General features: G+C 40.1%; 1 protein-coding gene across 6 annotated transcripts in view; it reads left to right on the top strand.

Moving 5' to 3' along the window:
* TRIP12 (thyroid hormone receptor interactor 12) overlaps positions 1-19,784 on the top strand; it is a 97,774-nt gene that overhangs the window by 24,787 nt on the left and 53,203 nt on the right. For 4 of the 6 annotated variants that reach the window (XM_026664458.2, XM_026664431.2, XM_026664449.2 and 1 more), the window contains exons 3-5: positions 9,549-9,674; positions 12,627-13,435; positions 18,169-18,274. In XM_026664458.2, coding sequence (XP_026520243.1) covers positions 9,549-9,674; positions 12,627-13,435; positions 18,169-18,274 — 1,041 coding nt within the window. The remainder of the gene's footprint in view (positions 1-9,548; positions 9,675-12,626; positions 13,436-18,168; positions 18,275-19,784) is intronic. The other 2 variants (XM_087965102.1, XM_026664467.2) reach the window with 1 other exon arrangement.

Genomic DNA, 19,784 nt, shown 5'->3' with positions numbered 1-19,784 from the left:
AAGTGAATCACTGCAGTTGTTAAGTGAATCACATGGTTGTTAAACGAGAATCCGGCTTCTTCTGTTGACTTTGCTCGTCAAAAGATGACTGGGAAGATTGCTCATGGAGATCACATAACCCAGGATGCTTCAACCTTCATAAATACATGCCAGTTGCCAAGTGCCAGAATTCTGATCATATGACTGTGGGAATGTTTTGATAGTCGTAAGTATGAGGACCAGTCACATTTGTAAGTCACTGTTGAAATGTGTTGTGCTGTTGTAAATTGAAATGGCTTCTAAATGAATGGTTGTAAGTCGAGGACTATCTGTACACAACAGAAAGAAATCCTGTTTTAAGCTTAAATTTGGATTATATTTAAAAATTTCTCCTGAAATTAGAAAAAACTGTAAAATTTGTACTGCTCATAAGACAGCTTTCTTAACTGCCTCATATGATTCTATTTATATCTTTTTTAGTATCTTAAACTCCAGAATAAATAATCACTTGTATATATCTATGTGTTTGATTGATTGATTTGTGTGCTGCCCATGTTGTCTAGAGGCCACTCTTTCTGAACATTATAAAATAGCATTCTCCAGTGTGCTGAGTAGAAAATCCAAGAATGGGTTGACATTGCCTTTCTGCCCAGAGACTGAGTCTGTCAAACTTCCAGCCACACCTCCTTCGCCTGTCTGAGTCCCAGTTTTGACTCAGTCTTGGCCAAGAGAGACATTGGAAGATTGACACCTCAGAGACACAGACCTTGGACAGAATTGTTTTCTTGGATTTCCTACTTCACAATAGGTTGTTTGAACTGTGCTTCGGTTTGCAAGGATAGCGAATGAATTGGCTGGCTTCCCCGGTCCGTCCGGCATAGCCACTGCACAAAAATTGGCTTCCAGATTGCCCGGTGTAGCCATTTTGGATTTGGCTGGCTCCCCCGGTTCGTCCAGCATAGCTGCTGGCCCAACTAGACTGCCACAACAGTGGCGCTTTGGCTGGCTCCCCTGGTCCATCCGGAATAGCCTCTGCGCCTGCGAGCATCCTAGCCACTTGTGAGTGAGCTGGCTCCACTGGTCCATCCAGCATAGCTGCCATGACATAAAGCTCCTCATTTCGAGCCGCTGACAGTGGAAAAGTGATTGGAGTCACTGCCAGGTTAATTCTGGGACATACTTCAAACACAGAAAAGCTGTGGCAACAGGGTTCCTTTTGGGAACGAGTCTGCCTGTCAAGGGGGCTGGAGCAGGCAAAATGGAGGATCACAATGTGATAGCAGGTAGCAGGGAGGATCAGGGTTGACCTATACAGCCCAAGCCTGCTGAGAAATGCTCCGTAACATCTGAATTGGCTAGCAAAGGAGCAGCCGACAGGATAAGGGTAAAAGCCCTTTATTCCAAAAAGGCCTCTTAGGCTGAGGAAAGAGACACCAGAAGGCATCAAAAGGCCCTGGAGAAAGAAATCTCCAAGGCCGAAAAACAAGCAGAGCAATGGAGAGAAACAAATTCCCCTCAGGGAGGCCCTGTCATTTCCCGCTCTCTGCAGCCTGAACCATTAGAACATTTGAATGATACAAGGCAACAGGCTTGGTCACCAGATGGCACCAGAGAGCAGTTCTCTCAGCTGCCTTTTCCATCAGGCAGCAATGGGGAATTTTTTGCTCCACTTTCCTGCCTAGCAAAAGCAGAATGGGAACCAGCCTCTAAAGGTAGAGCTTTGCTCCTGAGGCCACCTTCATTCCCACAGGGGCAGAGCTCTGCCCAAGGAAGAGCCAAGGACCCGAATTCTATGAACAGATAAAAATCCTAATTTCAGAGGCCATAACACAGGGAGCAGCCAGACTGCCTCCTTGGCACCCAATACCCCTGTGCATCTGCGCCAGCAACCTCAGATCCAAACAGATTTGGCAACCTTTCAGGGGCCATGATCTCCCAATTCATCCATGCAGAGTGGAGAATCGATCTCGTGGGACGAAGATCAGAGGGACCTGGCACTGTCAAGAGGATGAGGGACTGATTCTGGATCCTCCAGTATTTGCAGGGCTCTTCCGTCCAACCCTTTTCAAATCCCTCCTGTATAAAGCCAATAGCATGGCTCATGTGGGAGTTGAGTCACACTCATCAGAGACAGCCTTGTTTGTGCCTACAAGACCCAAGTGAGTGGCTATTTTCTGAACCAACTGTGGAGCATGAGGAGATCCCCTTACCTAAGCTGTTTATGGACATGGTCCAGAGGCAATGGTCTCAACCAGGGTCATATCCCACTCCAAGTGGGAGTGACAGAAGGTTTTAAAATGTTGGCTCGGACCTCACAGAGGCACTTCAACTACCAACAGTGGATGGACCTGTGGTTGGCCTTAGCTTCCTCCACCATCCTGTCTAACATAGCAAATGGCCTGAAGATGAAGGACAGGAAGGCGTAGCTGACCCTCCGCAAGACATATCAGGCAGTGGCCTGGACGGTTAAGGCACTGATGGCTTCCTCCTTTTTCAATGGACCTCCTTGCTCTGGCTTTGCCTGATGCAAGTGAGCGTGCTACCTGAGGATCTCCGCTTCCACCAAGACAAGCTGGTGGCAACTGAATTCTTGGCCAACACTACCTTGAATGCAGTTAAGTTTGCCTCCAGAGCCATTGCCTCATCAGTAACATCCTGCTGTCTGTTGTGGCTTTGCCACTGGCAGGCGGACATGAGGTCTAAATGGAAGTTAGCTTCTGCTCCCTTCAAGGGAAGCAAGCTTTTTGGAGAGGCCCTGGAGCCCATCCTCATGGAAAACAAGGACATGAGAAAGGTTCTACCTTCCAGCAGACCACCGTCCCTCACCTTACTTTCGTAGACCTTCCTTTTGGTCTACAGATACCGGATTCGATACCCCTCAACATCAGAGAGCCTATTTGCAAAGACCTGACCGCCAACTGGACAGAACCGGATTTCAGGACACAAACAGGCAACAATTTCAGGCCAAGTGGCCATTTTGCAGGTTGGGAAGTTGCCCCTTTTGTCACTCGAAGTGACTGCCAGTCCAATCCTCCCATTGGTGGCTGCCTAGGTCTATTTGCGAACCAATGGGAGTGTTTTGTCTTAACCCTGGCAAACAGTCTTGGAAAGGTATAATTATTAGCTCAGACCTTATCTATCTTGGAAAGCTTCCCTGTAAATATTTCCACATGTAGTGCTGACAGGGAAGGGCTGGGCACAGAGTCTAGGTTACACAGACAAATCTTCACGAGGCTGGAATGAACAAATGAACGTACAAACTGTTTTCTGCAAAAGCCCCCTCCCCTTTTGTTCCTCCTTTAATCTTTATGGGAGGGGCCATTCATCGTCCACCTGTGGCCTTACTTCCAAGTTGGCCCTGAGTTCTTAATTGTTCCTTCCTTTTGGCCGCTCTGCACATATGCAGGCTGGAAACCGGTTCCAGAAGCTTCCCTGCCTCACTGCTGTCCAACCCGAAAGCAGCTGATGACTCCCAACCTGTCCTGGCCCATCTCTGCATCTGATGCAGAGCCCTCGTCTGAGCCTTCCTCAACCTCCAGGACTGGCCCAGGTTCTTCCCCAACATTCTCGCTGTCCGACTCTGGTGCCAGCTCCATCAGCCGCCAGTGGGCCACAACAGGGAGGCAATCATGACAGATACGTGGGTCCTAAATATGATACGTGGGTCCTAAATACGGTGAGGCTAGGCCTCATACTCTTAATTCCTCTCCTGAAGTACTTCGTTTGTTGTCCCATCTCCAAGAACAACATAGAGGCCTCATGGAGACCACAATGCAACACTTTTTGGATATTCACGCTATTGAGCCGGTTCCAGAGGACCAGCAGGGGCAGATTCTACTCCATCATATTCGTAGTCCCAAAGAACTTGGCGTGGTGGTAGAGAGCAATTCTGGACCTCAAGAAATTAAACATCCACCTGGTTTACAGGAGATTCAAGATGCAGTCCCTCCAATCCATCCTGGAGACCATATGAGAGGGCGGCTTCCTAATGTCCATAGACCTGATGGAGGCATACCTCTACATGCCCATTCTTCCTTCCCACAGATGGTTCCTGAGATTCTATTATGCGGGATGACACTTTCAGTACAGAGCCCTACCATTCGGCCTGTCCTCAGTGCCCAGGACCTTTACCAAATTACTGGCAGCACTGACGGCACACCTCAGGGCAATTCCTGTGCGTGTCCAGTGTTACCTCAACAATATTCTGATACAGTCCTGCTCTCATCTTAGGGCGAAAGAGGATCTGCAGGTCACGATCCAGGTCCTCCAGGATCATGGATTTATAGTCAACTACAAGAAAAACCACCTGGCTCCCACCAATCGACTGTTACACCTTGGGGCGGTGATAGATATGAGGTCGTGCCAGGTCTCCTTTTTGCAGGAACATCAGGCCAGTATAGAGACCTTAGTGAGTCGGAACCTAGTGGAACAAACAATATCCTTGGCCCTCCTCTTGCAGCTCCTGGGCAAGATGGTGTCCTGCATATCAACCGACCCTTGGATGTATCTGCATGCCAGGGCCTTACTGTGGTTTTTTCTGCCATGCAAAGGTCCAGCAGAAGCAACTCAAATGCCAGGGTTCAGGTTCTACCAAAGGCACTTTGATCCTTCCAATGGTGGATGTCCTGAGTCATAACCAAGGGATGTACTTTCAAGGAGCCCAGCTGCCTGACCATCACCTCAGATGCCAGCCTCTTTGGCTGGGGTGCCCACCTCCATTCCCAGATGACACAGGGACGGTGGACTCAGGCAGATCTGAAGAATAATATCAATTGGCTGGAGCTCAGGGCAGCGCACTTGGCCCTCTGACAATTCCAGGACACTGTCTCTGGTCACCATGTCCTCCTTCTGACGGACAATGTGGCAACCAAGGCCCACATCAAGCCAAGGGGGAACCCATTCCAGGTCCCTCATGCGAGAGGCCAAACAATTGGGTCTCTGGGCAGAGAGACATCTTCTCTCCATCAGAGTGGAGCACATCTCAGAGACAATGAATGTACAAGTGGACTGGCTCAGCCAGAGCTACAGTAGACCACTCAGTGGCACCTGCATCCGTACCTCTTCAGGGAGTTGTCCGAAAGGTTTAGCCATTCCGATCCTGGACTTGTTCACCACCATGTCGAACACCCAGTTCCCCAGGTTTTACATCAGATTTGCAACTCCAGGGGTGGAAGGGGTCAATATACTCCCCAGACCATGGCCCCAACGCCTACTATATTCCTTCCCTCCACTTCCCCTCATTCCGAGGATAATCAAAAAGATGCTGGCAGAGAAGGCAGAAATCCTACTTCTACCTCCCCATTGGCCCAGATGCCCGTTGTACGCAGATCTGGTCAGCCTGTTGATATCCTGAGCTTGGAAGATCCCTCAGGACAGAATCTCCCTCAGCCAGGGGGCCTTAGTCCATCCAGAGCCACAATGGCTCCAACTGACTGTCTGGCATTTGAGAGGAGAATTCTGAGGCAGGACAATCCAGGCCTCCAGGAGGCCATTTACTAACAGGGTTTATGACTCAACCTGGAGAGCCTTTTGTAACTGGTGCTCCAAAGGACACATTGAACCTACCTCGATATCAGTGGCGAGATCCTAGAATTCCTCCAGGATGGGTTGGACAAGGGACTGTCCCTTAACACAATTTGCAGACAAGTGGCTGCTCTGCCCACAGTGTTAGCATACAGAGATCTGGAGCCCCTCGCTCAACACTCGATTGTGCGCAGTTTTATTAGAGGTGCAGCTAACCTAAAACCTCCCGTGGTACACAAGTACCCCACCTGCCCATACTACAAGCCCTCGCACCTGCACCTTTCGAGCTGTTGAGGACAGCCAGTCTGTGCTTCCTCACATTGAAGGTAACCTTTCTCGTGCCATCACTTCTACCAGACAAATGTCCGAACTGGCGGCCCTCTCCATAAGAGGGACCTTTGCATTTTCCATTTGGACAGAGTGGTCCTGCGGTTGGGCCCCTCTTTTCTTCCCAAGGTGAATTCCTGGTTCCATAGGGCACAAGAAATAATTTTGCCAGACTTCTGTCCAGGGCCGACCCTTGCCCTAGAGAAGAAATGGCACACCTTGGGTGTTAGGAGGGCCCTCTCCACCTACATCAAGATGACAGCCTCTCTTCGAAAAACAGAATCCCTATTTGTGTCATTCCAGCCATCTTCGCTGGGTAACAGGGTGACGCCATCGACCATAGGCTGGTGGATATGGGCATGCATCGCCAAAGTTTACAAGCTTCAGGCTGTCCCATTGCTCAGGTGAGTGACAGCTCATTCCACTAGAAGTGCAGTTACGATGGCTGCGTGGGCAGCACAGGCCTCTATTGAGGACATCTGTAGGGCAGTGATATGGTCCTCCCCATCCTCTTTTATAAGACACCACAAACTGGACGCCTTCGCTGCAGCTGAAGCAGTCTTTGGCAGGCGGGTGCTCCAGACTTGGGGACTCGGGACCAGACTGCTACCCACCCTTCGGACAGCCGGCTTTGGTATGTCCCATTTTTGGATTCTCTACTCAGCACACTGGAGAAGGGGTGTTGGTCTTACCTGATACGCTCCTTCTTGGTGTGCTGAGACAGAAACAAACCCACCCTGGCAACCGTCTGGTCCAGAGTCCAAGAGTGGCCAGAATCAGCACTGAAAATACATCTAGTCAATCGCTATGCCTTCATCAAAAGTGGGACTCAGGCGAAGGAGGTGTGGCTGGAAGTTTGACAGACTCAGTCTCTGGGCAGAAAGACAAAGTCAACCCATTCTTGGATTTTCTCTCAGCACACTGAGAAGCAGCGTACCAATGCCCCTTTTATGCTTTTATGCTTTTATAATTATGTTCTAATTTAACCACACCAACATTTTTCAAATTTATAACAAAACAGTTCCATTCAAGAAGTGCTAGAATAAAATTGGATGAGTAAGAGGACAAGTAAAAATATTTTAAAAGGAAAAATTATTCTGAAGAATAATTTTAAATGATGTAGGTCAAAGGCATATTTGTACTTTGACTGATAAAAGTCTCTTGAAGGAGAAATAGTTTCCTATCACATAGACTCCCAACTTTTTTTGGAAGTTATTACATTAAGTTCAGGGGAGGTTTTTTTTGTAGAATTTCTTGTAGTACAGCCTGTGTACAAAAACATAAATATGCATATTTGAAACATCTTTATCCCACATCATTGTAAACATAGTTAGCATTTGTCAACTTGACTTGATGATCTATCAGATCTTTTCCTTTCAAGATTATTAACATTACTGGTAATTACTGCCATCTTAGCCTCTTCAAAAGCAAACTGTGGTGACTTTTGTTATAATTTATATTTTAAGTAAATGAATATTTAGTTATTTACTATCTGAGGCCACATCCACATCCATGCCATATTCCTCCCATTCTGAAATTAGCAGGGAATTCTGTTTTTTGATGCCCACAGCATACCCTTAGTGCCCAGCTGGAATGGTTCTATGCTGTGCTACTGTTAATGTAGTTTTAATGCGCAACAGTCTAAGGTCTCACCATTTCAAATTCTGCCTTCAGTTAGCGGGTACAATGTTTTGGTTCTTCCAGGCATTACAATGTTTTTTTTTCTTTTTGTTGTACTATCAATTAATTGATTTTTTTAAGTTATATGTAATTCTGCCCACTATATAGCAGCAATGGAGAGATTTCAAAGTAGCTCTTCGATGCTATCATGTGGTTACCCAGATTTATGTAGTTGATATACTACCTCTTGTTATATTGTTGAAGAGATGATGTTTGAGGAAATTTAAACATAGAAATTGGTTTGGGAGTTGTAAACTGTCCTAAGAACAGTATAAGGAGAGGAGATGAGATCATCTTTGGGAGGAGACAAGAAGAAAGGTTTCCGGGAAGAAAATTCCTTGCCATGCAGGTTACAGATAGTTCTGTTTTATATGGTTTCCTTATTATTTGCCCTCAAGGTCATGTCTTGACTATGTCTGTGGGCACCTGACTTTTATACGAAAAGTCTAAGATATAATTAAAGTGAAACAAAATATATTCCTCACTTAAAATATACTTTTTTACATGTTACAGGAAGTTATATGTTTTCGAGTCCATGAGTTACCATTATAGTTTCCCTTAAACTAAGCTCATTCACAATCAAACACATCATCTAGGTCCAGATATTTGTTTTAACCTAGGTTTTTTTTTATGGCTTGGGGTTATAGTATCTGAAGGAGCATTTCTTTCCAATCATATCCTGAGATGATTTCTGAAGATCTTGTTCCAGGTGCTCTGCCATCCTGAGGTGTGTTGGCTACCCAAGGAGGGGCTTTTTAAAAAGTGCTCTCTTCTCCCCAATTTTAGAGAGAGATTTTTCAGTGAGGTTACTGAGGTATGTTAGATATCTTTTCAGAGTTTGTGTGAGTCAGGTAAATACATTTTTAGCTTTCCAGGCCTCTTAATAACGTAGAAATGCTGCTATGATATAACTATTAATGCTTTTATTTTCTGAAATTTTGCTTATTACTTTACTTTGTATTTTGCATTATATTTATAAATGTTTAGATTTATATGTGGTTTGTAATAGTAAATTGCTTTGAATGTTTTAAAGGGAAGTGGTAAGGAATTGATTTAAATAAATAAAAGTAAATGGCATTTGGGGCAGAGCTGTTACAAAGTACATGCATGGTTGGGGGGTTACTCAATTCGATGTTCTTTCTTGCCTTCACCCTCTATATATAGGTAGTCCTTAGTTAGCAACTGTTCTGTTTAGTGACCAACAACAATATCGGTTTCCTGGAAGTAATCTCCATTTCTTCCATTTGCTTTCATTATTTACATCTTTCATTCTTTTGTTAGATTTCACATAAACTTTGCCTATCCATATTCCAGGGGTTTTATGGCTGATCAAATCCTTAAATTGTGTGCTCAGGTTCAAGTAGAAATATAATTTGTAGTATCATATTGTCAAACACCTCTGGGATAGTTAACATCAATTACGTCATTCATCTTCATGGTATGGTAAGCTAGCCAGAATTGCTTGATGGGCTACATACAGATTTAATAAATAATAAATAAGTTTGGACTAACCCAGGCTGCATTTAAGCAATTTCTTTTTATTCTTACAGAAGACGCTTGCAAATTTCTTTAAAATCAGTTAAGCGTATATTTTCTTTTCAGATGGGATTTGTTTAACCAAAATCACCATTAATTTAATATAGTTTAAATCTATTGAGAAGGAAAACACAATGTTCAGGATTATTTTTCAAAGTAACTCAGTATTAGAAGTTAAATAAAATAGGGAAATATTGAGAATAAAGGAAAATAGAAGCTTTTGAACAGCTTACTGTTTCTAAAATTTTATTTAATGTAAATTATTGGAACAATGGAAAGAACAGAACATCAAAACAAAACCTCATGTTTTAAACATAATTTCAGGTACAGGAGTTTCAGGTACCTTACCTAAAGCTTAGCTACTAACACTGTTCCCTAAACATGTTATGCAACTTAATGAGAAATTGTGTTATAAATTCAGTGTCTAAATTGCTCCTTATGTATGTTTGTGTTTGTGTCCCAGTGTTCTTCATAGCTTTCTGTTTTTAACTTTCTGCTGACAGGTCACATTTAGGGCAGGCAAAACATAAGGCACGTAGCCCTTCTGAAAGTAGAAAATCTATATCAAAGGCACCCAAAGTGCAGTCCAATACTACTACTGAACAGTCCAAAGGACACTTTTCTAAAAGGTAATAGCTTTATGTTTATGAATTCACTAATGTAACTTCTATGGAATATGTTGCAAACATGCTGATTTATTAGAAACATCTAAATAACTTTTAACTGATCTGAATACACAGAAAATCTTTCAATTTGAGACATTCAGATTTGAAACGTGTATGATAATGAAAGTTTGACAAGTCTGATATCAGCAGAATGAAATGTGTCTGAGTAATATAAAGCAGTGTACTTTTAAATCTTTCCTAAACTGCAAGAAAAAGAATAAATATTATTTATGGGGTTTGGTGTTTTAATAAACTTGTTTGTAGATGTTGAAAATTAAAGACATGCTCTGTTTGGAAATAATTTGGGGCTAATGCTAATCTAGCCTTGTGCAAACATAGCACTTCTCTGCTATTTGCTAAAGTATGCAAGTCTTTTTTAAAGCTTCCATGGGAGGAAAAAGATGAAACAGCTTTAAGAGTCATATTAAACAAACACTGCTTAATTATTTTTTCTTTAAAGGAACAACATATCTTTGTGCTCTTAGGAAATTGCTTATTGTAATTAAAATAAAAAGATGTGCAAAGTTAAAAGCACTCTTTCTGAATCATTTTCAAGGTTTGTAAAGCCCTTCTGAATTCAGCTGGGCTGTCTGAATCATGACCTGTTTTATTCATTTCAAAAGAATAGGTGACCAGTGTGTTTTCATTTTTTAAATTTCCTATTTGGAACATTTAAAGGAGTCCTCTTAATCTAGTGAAATAACAATTCAATTGTCGAAGTAATATTGAATCAGATTGTTTTACTGAACACTTTAGCATCTTTAATTTTGTTCAGTATTGGCAGTTTTCACTGTGAAACGCAACGTAGTTCCAAATGAAGCATTACAAAACCTTGATATAAGAATATCAGATGTGAAGCAAAGAAACTTCACTGGGTTGAAAATCACTGGTTGCCATTTCTCATAAAGGTAGTTCTGGGAACAAACCAGCAAAAATATAGAAATTCTTTATTTCAGTTGTGTTCAATAGCAATAGCAGCTCTTTGGTGGAATTTGACACTGATTATTGAATATGTTTTCCTCCCTCCCTCCCTCCCTCCCTCCTCTCTCTCTCTCTCTCTCTCTCTCTCTCTCCCTCTCTCTCACTCCCACTCCCACTCCCTTCCTCCTTCGCTCTCTCCTCCTAAGCTAGGAGACCCACCTGAAACACACTCACACACACACACACACACACACACACACACACACTCTTCCAACAAGGTAGTCTCACGGCAGCGTCGCTTATGACAAGTCTCCCAGGGACCGGGCACGATTGTCCGTTCACGCCTGGTCCTACATTGCCCGGAAAAGCCGGCAGGCAAGGCTTCTAGGTCCAACAAAGGGGCCATGGGCGGGACTTCTACCCCTCGCTCTTTTGGGGAAAGGGCTGTGAACTTCAAGCGAGGCTGCAGCCTCGCCCACCGCAGGAGCTGCAGGAGAAGTGAGCTGCAGGAAAGGTGAACCAACCCACCCTGCTCACTCACCTTTCTCTCTGCCACCAGCTGCGGGAGGAAGGTAAGCTTGTAGGCAGTCAGGAAAGCCCAAACAGCAGGGGTTTAGGCTTTCCCGACTGCCTACAAATTTACCTTCCTCCCGAGGCTGGCAGCAGAGGGAAAGGGGAGCCAGTCAGGGCAGACCCGTTGCTACTCGGCTCCCCGCCAGCCCGCATCTTGTCAGCTGCTGGGGCTCGCGGGTCGTGGGTGCTGAGGGGGAGTGCGGGAGGCAATCAGGAAGCACGAGGCTTACGCCACCTGCATCGCCCCTCTGCCAGCCACCTGGCCAAACATTTTAGCTGAGTGCGGGCCACTGCTATGCAAGCTCCATGGGTAGAAGATCCAGAGAATCGTCAACGGGTCAGCCCTGGCTTGCCTTCCTCTTGGCCACCAGCAAGCCAGGCAAGTAGGGCGGGGTGGAAGCTGAATTGCACCCTGCAAGGGGCCCACCTTCAGCACTCCTCTGCCGCCCCCCTTGCCTCTTATTGCCCCCCCAAGTCATCCCACCATCCCCCGGGGGGGTACCGCCCACTTTGGGAACCACTGTTCTAGCCTAATGAATATATGTAAGTTAAGAGCATGTTTGGGGTATTTTTATAAAATAACTGATACTGAGAGCTGATCACAAAATATGATTGAATTGTTTCCATTCACCTTCTTTTCTTATAACTTTTGACTTCTAAAGAATAGATGATCTCTTCAAATACTGGATCACAGGGCCCACTAATTCACTAATTTTATTTTCAATGTTTAGAGGTCATGTATAATCTGTCATTTTTGAAAATATGAAGCTGAAGGTAGCCATATTGTGGTGTGCCAGTGGGGGTCTTGTCTCTACCTCTATGTGACTGTGGTGCTCCCCGACAAAAATATCTATCACATTGTGTCCGAATGTCCATCAAGAGTTTACACCGGTCCAGTGTCTAGTTTTTTCAACATACTTTTTGAATGGCTGGGTGGACTGGAGGACTGGACATTTTCAAGCCAAGTTGGGCAGAAAAACTACAAAATATCCAAGAAACTATCTATGGGTATATTGCAGACTCCAGAATCATATTTGTTACCGTTTCTTCATATAATCATTTACTACAGCTGATCTATTACTTCCCGTTGAAAATGTTGCACAATTATGCTAAGTATTAACTTTAAAAAATTACTTAAATATAATTCATGATTTGGGAGTTTTCAGCATTAATTGTTTAGTATGTTTGAAAAATACATATCTACAGTAAGAGAATCTGTAAACCTTTGCAGCACAACTGCTTAGTTGATTATTATGTTTTGACTCAAAGCTTTGCTCTAATTCTTATGTAGAGGTAAAGTATAACTGTTCAGCTACGTTTTCTTGAAAATTACAAATTAAATACCCAGGTGATTTCTGCAGGTTTAAAAAATATTATTTTCTTTGTTGAGTAGTAATATTGAATTTATGTTTACCTTCTCAGAGGCTGTAGCTCATCTGCTATTATAATTCCACAACAAGAGGCTCTGGACACAGACAGTACTTTAGAGCAACAAAAATCCGGGCAGGTGTCTAAAAGAGACAGTTCTCGAGGAGTGAAACGCAGTGCTAGCCCAGATTACAACCAGACAAATTCTCCTAGCCCTGCCAAAAAAACCAAAGCACTTCAGCACGCTGATTCTTCTTCGGACTTGGAAAGAAATAAATCTCAGACTAAGTCTAAGAAAAGACATTTGCACCAAGAGCAAGAGTCAAAGTCTTCACAATTGCCATCAACCAGTAAAGCTCACACCAGAAAGGGTGGAGCTACCGTTAGCTCCAGAAACCAGAAACGGAAAAGGACAGAAACCTTACCTATTGTAAAGAGTCGTTCAGCAACTGAACCAACTGGCAGTGAAGAGAGACCAGCAAAACCCACCAAGCTGGCTTCAAAATCAGTGAGCTCAGCCAAAGCTGGGTGCAGTACCATCACAGATTCCTCCTCTTCGGCCTCTACATCTTCCTCCTCCTCCGTTGTTGCTTCTGCATCTTCTGCTGTTTCTCAGGGTGCTAGAGTCAAACAGGGAAAAGACCAGAGCAAGGCCAGGCGCTCCAGATCTGCATCCAGCCCCAGCCCACGGAGGAGTAGCAGGGATAAAGAACAAAATAAAATAGGCGGCTCTTCAAAGTTTGATTGGGCAGCTCGTTTTAGCCCCAAGGTTAGCTTGCCTAAAACAAAACTTTCTCTACCGGGCTCTTCTAAGCCAGAGGCATCAAAACCTGGGCCTTCAGGATTACAGGCTAAACTAGCAAGTGAGTTGTTGAAAATGTTTTCATTTCTATAAGGTCTTGGAAATTTATTATTGTAATACAGCTATAGTAATAATTTAGTAAGATCTGCAATGTCATATGAAAAATAATTTACCATATATAATCATTGGATGGTTAGTAAATTCAAGAAAGGGGGCTCTAGGCAGGGAGTGTGTATTTCAGATGCAAAGAGACATCAGTTCTTACTTTTGATCTCTATTCCAGTAGTGTATGTCTTTGTACTTTAAGTTTTGTGTGTATAACGAACCAGGAAAGATTTAACTTTCCAGTGCCCTCTACTTTATATAATTTGCCTATACTGACCTTGTTTACTAGCATATTTTATGTTGAATGAGTCCATTTTTCTTATTTCTTAAGTTGTATCTTCCAAACAAGAATAGGAATTATTTATTCATAATCCTGTGTGGCAAAGAGGGAGGGAAGGCTATCAGCTTGGACAAGGGTTACCAAATGTAGAAAAGGTGATCCTAGCTAAATAATGATTTATTTTTTTTTGCAACATTGTCTACTGCAACATAACTTAATGGTTAGAGATGGAAAGGATTCTGTTCAGAGTCTCTCTTTGATACTTAAAGTATCAATTATCAATTAACATACAATGTTTTCCCACTAGATTTCTAACTTTGCAATTTACATGATCTATAAATATATATATTTATCATGTGCTATCAGAAAACAATACATGCTTTTGCAGAAAATATTTAGTTTAAGAAGGGCTATTTTGAAATTTAAAAAGATCTAAAAAAAACACCTTATCACTTCAGTCTGTATACTACCACATGTTTGGATGCATGTTTGGTGATGTTTAATGTCTAAAAATAATTTGTTCAGTGAAAGTCAGGACACAGTGATTCATATTTATAATTCTTGTTCTCTGAAATGATATATATTGGATTTAGTGTAGAACATGAATAATTATTTTTATGTAAATGTTGAAAGTCCAGTCTAGATCATTACAATGTAATGCCCATTTTTAAAATATATATTTGATGTTTTGATATAGTTTGAACTAAACAGTTTTTTTTAACCTAGAATTAATTCAAATTAAATCTATGTGCAGTTTAATTTGCATAAAATTTATTATGTTTCTAACATTTCCAAATGAGTTAGAAAAACTAAAATACCACAAGGCTGTTTCTGAGTTGAAACAAACCAGTACTCTGATTCTGCATATTACATCTCCTAAGAAAAATAGCCTCGTCCATACTGTTTTGAGAATATTAGTTAGGTGCCTCTAGGAAATCCAGAGAGTATGAACTAATACTTCTGTTTTCCAAAAATTAGTTTTGAGAAATATTCTCCTTTTGATACTGTTTATGATCAATAGACATATTGACAGTTAAAAGCCTTTGACAGCTTTAATGTCTATGAAGTGTTATATTTTTTTAAAATAATAATCCAAGTTGTTCATTCTGTAGTAAATTCTAGAGGAAGGATTGTGAAGAACTACTTAAGCAGATACTCAAGTCAAGGTAGCTCATTTTCTGTGCTGTGTTGATAGGGAAGATAGGATGAAGCAAGACATTTATGTTTCTTGACTATATATGACTATAGTCCTCTTAAGGGAAAATAAGGAGGGGACACACTATCCTCCTACTAACGACTATCCAATGTTGTTTCAGTCCCATATTCTAGCCTGAAAACCCACTGGAAGGGATGCAGATAATTTGGCTCATCTAGGACCCTCTGAAGTTGTAAAGCAACCATCTTGTCAACAACCTTCCCTAGTAAAGAAAGAGTGGAAATGGGGCAAAAATTTTCTGAAATAGTTGAGACTAGGGATTGATTATTGAAGTAGGAGAGAAGGAGCAAATCACTGTCTCCTTAAGGAACAGTGATATCTCCCCTTCTCTAAAATAACTGTGGGTTCAAAATCTGACAGATACTAGCAAGTTTTTAGCTTTGATTTGTACTAGAGGTGTTCCATTGTTCAGATTTTTACAGAGCTATTCATAGTCTGGAGGTCATGTTGGCGTCAGGGGAGGAGAAGGCAACAGGCTTTAGACTTAATCCCTGACCAGGAGAATCTTTTCAGAGTTCCATTTTGTATCTGTCTTAATAGGCTTTGTTGATGGGTACTTGTGACTTTGCACTTCACAACTGGAGCTGCTGTATATGGAACAGTCTATGAAGATCACCAGGAAGCCTCTGCTAGTTCAGAATGCCATTTGTTTGCCTATTACTTTGGGAACTGGTTAGCAGTAGGCTTCCAGGTGCAGTTCAAACTGCAGTTTAAAGTTCTTTATGGCTAAGGATTTTGGGTACTTATAGAAATGCTTTTTACAGGTGGATTCTCCCATCCAGTAAGATCTAGTTGGGAAGATTTGTTTTGTACCCCAAATCCTAGGGAAAGTTGATAACAAGGGCTTTGAGGGTGAAATTTCTTTAATTTCTTCCTCTTTTAGAATAGGATGCCACCGACCCCCCTCGATATAAAGATATCTCCTTTTCTTGCTATTGTTTTAGAGGGTGTTAATGCCTGGTTCTTCCAAATAGCTTATGGGATCAGATGAATAACTGAATGACTTCTGAAAATGACGTGCCAAAACTGCTAAGCTTTAGAATGGTTAAATGTTACATTGGATTTATTCTTTGATTTTGCTTTATTGTTCCTATTTTTTTAAAATCTGGATTACTAGACCTTGGAACATACCATTCAGACTTTCATCCAATTTGGACAGCATATATATCTTATTAATAAATAAAATAAATTTGTTAAATAAAGAGGCATCTTTTAGATATTTATTTATGTGTCATTACATCTTTCATGCTAAATTTTGAAATTCCTCATCACAGATAGGTGGCTAATGATCTGTATTTCCAATTAGGTTGTGGTTTGGCCCAATAATTCCACTAGATTGTAATGTGCTGAAGTTGTGTAAAAAAAAACTTGATGCATGCTAACTGAAGTATTTTTCTAGAATTAAGATGTGGGAGAGGGAAGGAAACTTGCAGCACAATAGTAATAGTTTTGCATATTTGCTAATTTAAAAATGTACTTCAAAATATATTAGGAAATTCTGTTGCTTCCTTGTTTTTTCTCAGATTTCAGTCTAACTCAGTAGCTCCCTTTCTCTTGCTTCTTACAAGGGCAACAATATAGTTTTTGCTGCATTCATCTTGCTATGGATAGCCAGTAGAGGGAGCAACAATAGCAATAGAATGATGTTATCACTTAAATGGATTCATTAGTAGCCATAATCAGTAGTTTACCTAGCGTTGTATAGCACTTTAGTTTAACTCACAAAAGGTGCTTCTGAGCATGCAAAGAAGTAAATATGATACCATATCCTATAAGTTGTAAAAGAACCAGGACTTTTTCAGGATTATGTGAGAGTTGCATGGGAGTAACCATGCATCTGTGGAAAAAAGAGTTAAGATAAACATTACATTTGTGCTCCATTGCATTTGGAAGCATCCTTTAGAAATTGAATTCAAAGCATTGCACAGCCCTAGCTATGAATCATGCAGTACTACATTGATTTAAATAAGCCCATAAACAGGTCCTTGAGTTTTTCTTCTTTGATCAGTACTCAAAATTTATAGTTTGACATGTTTAACTTATACAGAAATAATACCAGCATATAGTAAAAATATTTCTCCTTTCCCAGTATTTTGCCTTTCCCCACTGAAAATTTAAAGAAAATTAAATGAGATGACATTAGTTAGTATAAACTTTTTAATTTGAATGTTCTACTTTCTACACATAAAATAAAAGGTATCACTTATGTCCTTGTATTCTCTCCAGGAGAAGGGAATATTTTTTTCCTTTCTAAAATCATGCATATGGGAACATCCAAAACTCTTATCAGCAACTTCCTTATTATTTTCCAAGTTTCAAGAAACTTCCTTCAATTAAATTTTGGAAAGAAATTATAACTTAAGTCATGCTGTTTATTGAGATATAAAAGATTTCGTTCTCTTCATTTTGTGCAGATATTTATGACTTTCTAAAAAAGAAAATCAAGCCTCTCCACTTTCTAATTTCATGTAAAAAAGTCTATTTTAGCTTCAACAATGATTGAAAATGAATCCCTATTTGAATTTCTTGTATCCCATCATATTTTGATGATTCTCCCTATACATTCTCCACTGCAGAATTATTAGGTTGTTGACATTCAAAGGCAATTTCTTTTAACTAGCGTGATATATCAAAATGTTCATATATGGACATTTTTTAATATGAGAGATTATTTAGCGGTTTTTCATTTCATACAAGATATATAGTTATGTCAAATATTTTGATATTGAACTAGTGTCCAAAATTGTCCTGTGCACAGAACAGCACTGTTTTGAGATAAAATTAGATTGAAATACCTTGTTTCAAATTTGAAAATCATAATTTTAAAGTAGATATTTCAAAGTTAAAATGTTTTGTGTATACCTTTCAATAGACTGCAATAAAATAGTTGATTGAAGTATTTTTACTGGTGAGAATATTGAAAGGCTTTTCTAATAGCATGTAAATAAATGCATACAGTAATAGTATAATGTATAGTGTATTTATAAATTAAATACATTTTTAACCTTACCATGTTTTTATTTTTCTTAAATCATCTTTGTGTAGAAGTTCTCTTTCTACACAAAGAAAGAGATAATATTTCATAGTTTGCATGAGTAAAAAGAGCTAAGAGCGTAATGAAAGGAACATTTCATGTTGGGAAACTTGTGAAGAAATATAAGCTGCCATTATTACCCATCTTCTATTTGTTTAGGCTTGAGAAAATCTACAAAAAAGCGCAGTGAATCACCACCTGCTGAGCTCCCCAGTTTGAGGCGGAGCACACGGCAAAAGACCACGGGCTCCTGTGCTAGTACCAGGTATAATGTGATACAAAATTACTAACACTTAAAATAGTTGAAGAAATTGCATTTGAGAAAAGCCTATAAAGAATTTGAATGAACATAATGGACAGTTTGTATTTGTGTGCCTGATAGGATGTTTAATTTGACAAATGTAATTATTTGAGAAACAGTATAACATATAAAATCACAGTTTGAAATAAGCAATCTTTTCTTAGTATGTACTGAATTAGCAAGTCCGCACTAAGTATTTTGCTGATTTCAAATATGATAACTATATCCAGTTCGAATAACTTTCTTAATAATTTGAGATATATGTGAACCTATTTCCCATTTTTGCCATCCTCTTACTGTTCCCACCATGCTTGTTTAGGAACACTGTGTGATACAGCACATCTTAAACAATTGCTTCCCATTACATTTAACCCAGAAACTGTGGTTGTCAGATTTCAATTAAACAGGACTATAGTTTAATATTTCATAGTTTGGAATTTAAGAGAAATAATGCCCAATTCAAGGCACATCAAGTAAAGCAGATTGTAACAAGATTGAGTTATAATTTGATTTATATTGCTGACATACAAGCATTTGAATTGGGCCATTCAACAATTCTATGGATTTCCCTTTCGAAATAAATTCTGTAGAAACTGTTCATTTAAACTAGATCATTTATAGGAGAGTAATTAATTATATATTGTATAAGTGTAGGTTGTATAAGCATGTGTTAAAAACATAATGTTTAAATAAAAGTCCTGAAGTTGCTGGTTAGTTATGCAGAACTTTATATAATATTTAAACATAAATAAGGTGATTGCTCTATCCTCATGAAATAGTTAGGCTAGTTGTTTCTGTCTTTTAATCTTTTGGAAATTTGTTAAGAATATATTTTTCTGATGAACTTTTAAGAAGTAAGACGGTGGATTTGGGGCTGCTGCTCTTTTGCCAGTTTTTAATGTGACAGTTTCATTGTTTTTCACATATTATTTTTTCTTCTTGTGATTTGGATTTGTAACTGTCAGCTTTCCAGAGTGCTTTGATAATATTATTTAATGTCAACAAATTAACCAAACCTTTGAAGAAATTGTGCTATATATTTCAAACACATTGAATTTTGAATTTTAAAGAAATCCTCAAAAAATAGTAGAGGTGACTGCAAGAGGACAGGATTTAAATAGGAAAAAAGTATGAAGACTGTGTACTAATTTTCTCAATATAAAACAATATTGACAATATAACAAAATATAACAATATAAAACTCTTGTTCAAAGAAATCATATGGCTGATGGATGAGGTAAATATTCTTCCAAAAGGAGGTAGAAAGACTTTGAAATCAACATAGAGAAAATTGAATATTATGCATAACTTTATACATTAAAAAAGTGATGTTTGGTAAGCTAATAAATAATATACTTGAAGATACTTGAGTGGTGTACAAATGTAACAGATCAAGTAAGCTAAATGATATGGATTTGGAAAATAGGTGAAAATGTTTCTAAAAGACATAGGAATAAAAATAAAATATTTTTGA

The sequence above is a fragment of the Notechis scutatus genome, chromosome 4, assembly GCF_049901735.1.
Source record: "Notechis scutatus isolate UNSWTSFEM ecotype Mainland chromosome 4, rNotScu1.2, whole genome shotgun sequence".
In the NCBI taxonomy this organism is placed as follows: domain Eukaryota; kingdom Metazoa; phylum Chordata; class Lepidosauria; order Squamata; family Elapidae; genus Notechis; species Notechis scutatus.
Note: the sequence above shows the minus strand (reverse complement) of the source record. Positions and strands in the feature narration are given on the sequence as shown.